This window comes from Protomyctophum parallelum, assembly GCF_964188405.1.
Source record: "Protomyctophum parallelum genome assembly, chromosome: 3".
In the NCBI taxonomy this organism is placed as follows: domain Eukaryota; kingdom Metazoa; phylum Chordata; class Actinopteri; order Myctophiformes; family Myctophidae; genus Protomyctophum; species Protomyctophum parallelum.
In genome coordinates this window covers 8,877,498-8,881,980 of record NC_139698.1, presented here as the reverse complement: position 1 = coordinate 8,881,980, position 4,483 = coordinate 8,877,498, and the positions used below count along the sequence as shown (strand labels likewise).

At 45.1% G+C, this 4,483-nt stretch overlaps 1 protein-coding gene across 1 annotated transcript; it reads left to right on the top strand.

The window, feature by feature from the left end:
* Positions 1–1,847: 1,847 nt before the first annotated feature.
* LOC310856523 (E3 ubiquitin-protein ligase TRIM21-like) lies at positions 1,848–3,197 on the top strand (the record flags this gene model as incomplete). The annotated part of the gene is made up of 1 exon (XM_083761995.1): positions 1,848–3,197. One exon carries the CDS (start codon positions 1,848–1,850, stop codon positions 3,195–3,197), a length of 1,350 nt encoding a protein of 449 aa, XP_083618121.1.
* Between the last annotated feature and the right edge of the window lie 1,286 nt (positions 3,198–4,483).

The following is a 4,483-nucleotide window of genomic DNA, read 5'->3' as shown; positions in this document are numbered from 1 at the left end:
ACTAGAGTCTCCTCCCTTAATAAGGCCCAGCTAGGATGGTCGTGTCATCGGCATATTTTGTTATAACGTTACTCTTCTGGGTGGAAATGTGTGTACACGGCATAGAGTTATATGGGCATGCAGCCCTGAGGTGTTCCAGTACTAACTGTGAGCTCGGCTGAGATCTTATTATTTCCCATCCTCACAACGTGTAGCCTGTCTTATCAAGAAGTCCAATATCCAATTGCAGGTGGGTGTTCATGGTATAACGTTTCATAAAATTCATACCATACTGAATTATGCTGAAAGCCGAGCTGTAATCCAGAAAGACCATACAAGTATGCGTTTCGCTTTTGTCCAAGAGTTCCGATGTAAGTGCCAGTACTACTGAAGTCAGTGCCACTGGTCTGCAATCATTCATTGTACTTGAGTTGCCATTTTTAGGGACTGGTATTTTGACAAAAGACTTGAAAGACCATGGGTACTATTTCCTGTGCAAGGGAGTTGTTACAGATGCATTGCAACATGTTGTGAGCATCACGACATGTGAGCTTGTAGATGGCAATGTGCTTGTAGATCGGCAGTTTTTCCCCCCTTTTTAACCCATTTAGACCGTAGGAAGTGTGGAAATGTCATAGCTAATCCAACCGATGGATTGCTAGGACGTCACTGCGCAAAAAGCATGGAATACAGATGTGTATATCACAGGAAACTCCCGTTAAACTCCTGTAAACTCCCGAATTGTACCATCACACCTGTTACGTATATTACCGTATATTAACTGTATATGCCCGCTAAGCTTGAGGTTTACGGGCAAAATACAGTGCCCATAATTGCCCGTTAACTCACGCAGTGAGTCCTATAGCGCGTTTTCACCAATACGGGAGGGGGCTCTGATCGCTGAACCAATAGTTCTCCAGTGCTTGCTCCATGCGTGCCCGCCATAGAGTATATATGAATAGAGAAGGCACCCAGAGGAAACCCTGAGGCCAAATGGACATAGTGGCCGAATTAAACACATGAACACGCTGGTCCGTTGACTATCATTGTGCACGTTCACGACGGAAGCACGCTCGTTCGCGTTCGTGCACGTTCAACGGCAGCGCGTTCATGTGTTTATAGGGCCAATCCATCTCAGAATGCAATCTGTTCCTACCCGGAAGGAGGAGTGAAATCGCCTCATGCGCTTTTGAGCAACTTAATGCAAGTGGATGGAAGGAGAACTCGGGTGCCCTCTCTATTCATATATACTCTAAGGTGCCCGCCCCTAGAAGGCACACTGTCTGGGCCATGGTACCCCACCTGTAATGCTAGAGAATTTATGATCAATGAATGAATGAATGAATGAATCAATCAATCAATGAATCAATGAATCAGTCAATTAATCAATTAATCAATGACTCTTTTATGCCCATAATATGGAGATCTCTGTATCAGTCGGTCCTTGTCTCTTTTATGCCCATATATGGAGATCCGTGATGTCATCATTATACTGTATGTCCATATATGTATTTCCCTGATGTCATCAGTACATGTCATCATATAAGGGCGTGCCCCTTGTCGTGTCCATATATGGAGCTGACTGATTTATTTACGCCTGACGCCATGACGACACAATGAGGTCAGACATCAACACACTCCATATTTGGGCGTATTAGCCGCATTGGGAACTCCTTGTATGGTTATGTCTGAGTCACGGTGACATGAGCGTGACGTCAGAGGTCCAAACGCTAAAAGATCTGATCATAGATTTTCATTATCATTATTTAAAAGCGGAGCGACGCTGGAAGGACATCTCCTGCTGTAATCTTAGTAACAATAGTTGTACAATATTTCCTGCGTTTCATACATTGACTTGTACTGTAGAAATGGCGTCTGCCAGTAATCTCCTGTCCGAAAAGCACCTCCTGTGTTCCATCTGCCTGGATGTGTGGACCGATCCGTTCACCATTCCTTGCGGACACAACTACTGCAAATCCTGCATCACACACTACTGGGACACTAATGCTGTGTGCTTCCAGTGTCCACTCTGTAAAGAAACCTTCGATAGGAGGCCGAAAGCATCCGTCAACACTTTCATTTCCGAGATGGTTCGTCGGTTCAGGAGTCGCAAGTGGAAAGAAGAATACGAAGCAAAGACCGAGGATGAAGTTCGGCAGATGATCCAGCAGAGACACGTGAAGATCCAGGAGTTCAAACGGTCAGTAGAGCTCAGCGACCAGGAAGCGTCCACAGCGATGGCAGACGGTGTGCACATCATCGCTGCTCTCAACACGGCTCTGGTGAGCTGCAGTGAGAGGAGCCAGGCTGAGCTCATTGCCGCGATTAAAGTGAAGCACGAAACAACAAAGAAACGGGCTCGAGGCTTCATCGAAGAGCTGCGAAAAGACGTCACTCTGCTAGAGAAGAGGAGCTCTGAGCTGAGGCAGCCGTCACACACTGACCACCACCTCATCAACACCCCTCCGGCCAACAAGGACTGGACAAAGGTCAATGTCCATCAGCCTTCATATACGGGGACCGTGAGGACAGCTGTGGCTCAGCTGGAGACGGCACTCATTCAAGAGACGGAGAAGGAGCTGTGTGATGTTGAGCTGAGGAGGATCCAGCAGTATGCAGTGGATGTAACTCTGGACCCTGATACAGCACACTGTGAACTCGTCCTGTCTGAGGATGGAAAACAAGTGCATCACGGGTTCAATAAGAAGAATCTCCCGAACAACAAAGAGAGATACTCTCGATGTCCCAATGTCTTAGGACAACAGAGTTTCTCTTCAGGAAGGTTTTACTATGAGGTTCAGGTTAAGCGGAAGACTCGCTGGGATTTAGGTCTGGTCAGAGAGTCCAGCAACAGGAAACAACTAATCAGACTGGATCCTGACAATGGTTACTGGACTATAAGCTTGGCCAATGGAAACCTCACAGTGAATGAGCCTTTCGGTGATGTCCTCCCTGTAAGAGAGAAGGTCCAGACAGTGGGAGTGTTCGTGGATTACGAGGAGGGTCTGGTCTCCTTTTATGACGCGGAGGCGAGACTTCTTCTCTACTCTTTCACTGGCTGCTCCTTCACTGAGAAACTCTATCCGTTTCTCAGTCCATGTTTCCATTATAACGGTACAAACTATACTCCTCTGATCATCTCTCCTGTCAACATGGACTCTGCTGGCGGGGAAGACGACGGGAACATGTCCCCTCCAACTTCAAAAAGAAGAACATGAAGGTGTCTCCTCCAGGAGATTATTTAGAAATAAATGATGCATATCCTAAAAAAAAAGGACATAGCAGAAATATGTCACAGGTTATACCTAACAATACACACAAAAGGAAAACAAAAACACTGTTGGCATTATGCATGGTCAGAAAGCCGAACCTGTGCTCTGTTAAAAAAAATAGATCTGTGTTTTTTTCAGCGACATTGGTCAAGTCATATTATTAGAGCACACAGGTTCTCCTTGGCTCAAGGTCACCCCCTGTAAGTAACCTTTTTCATCCACGGCACCCCTGAATTACATTATTAGCACATATTACATAATATTACAGTACGAAAAATATGCAAATGTTTCCCACTGAGACGAGAAAACGCTCCATTATATAGGACAGGTTGAAAATAACTTGACATAATACTTGACATTTAACCCCATCATCACGATTCTGGGGGGAAACAAGCAATTTAGTGTACGTAGATTGAAAAGGAAAAAGGACTTAGGTCCGATTCAGTATAGAGGGTCTAAGACGGTTAAACTGAAGGAACATCTATCTATAAATGCACAACGTCTCTGAGCGTACGTTCCACGTACAAATTGGACACACACGTTCCCCACCACCACAGGGAGTGCAGTGCCCCGTGTCGAGTCCGTCGGACACACCGCTGTCCAGAACCGGCACAAAAGCCTCTGCCCGGACCCTATTAGCCCGTAGACTAATCCTCCTTAATTGGAAGTCCGATAAGGCGCCTTCCTTTCAACATTGGCTGAAAGAAGTTCTATCATTCCTGCCTCTGGAAAAACTCAGATATAAAGTATAGACAGAGCCCAAAAAAACTTTGTCCTATAGCTTGGAGTGCCTTTGTGGAGTTTGTTGAAGACTTTTCATTTCAGTGAACTGTAATCCGTACTGTACGTGTCCGACTGTGCTCGACTATGTCCCTGTCTTGACTATTTTTTTATTTATTTTTTGATCTATGATTGTCCACTGCTTTGTCCCACCACTTTTTATTTTTATTTTATTTTCGTTTTTTTGTTTTAGCCTAGGGGGGAGGGGGGAGGGGGGGGGGGGGGGTCGTATATGTTTGTGTGTTTTGTGTGTTTACTTGCTTACATGTAATGTAATGTAATGAAAAAATGTATGAACGAAAAAGAAATGTAAAAATAAAAAAGCATCTGCCCGGGATCTGGACCATGATCACCCCTATATATCTCCATATATGGAGCATGGCCTGTTCTGACATCACAATTATGTTTTCCGACATCTGCATAGACTCCATATTTGGGCATGCCTTACAAAT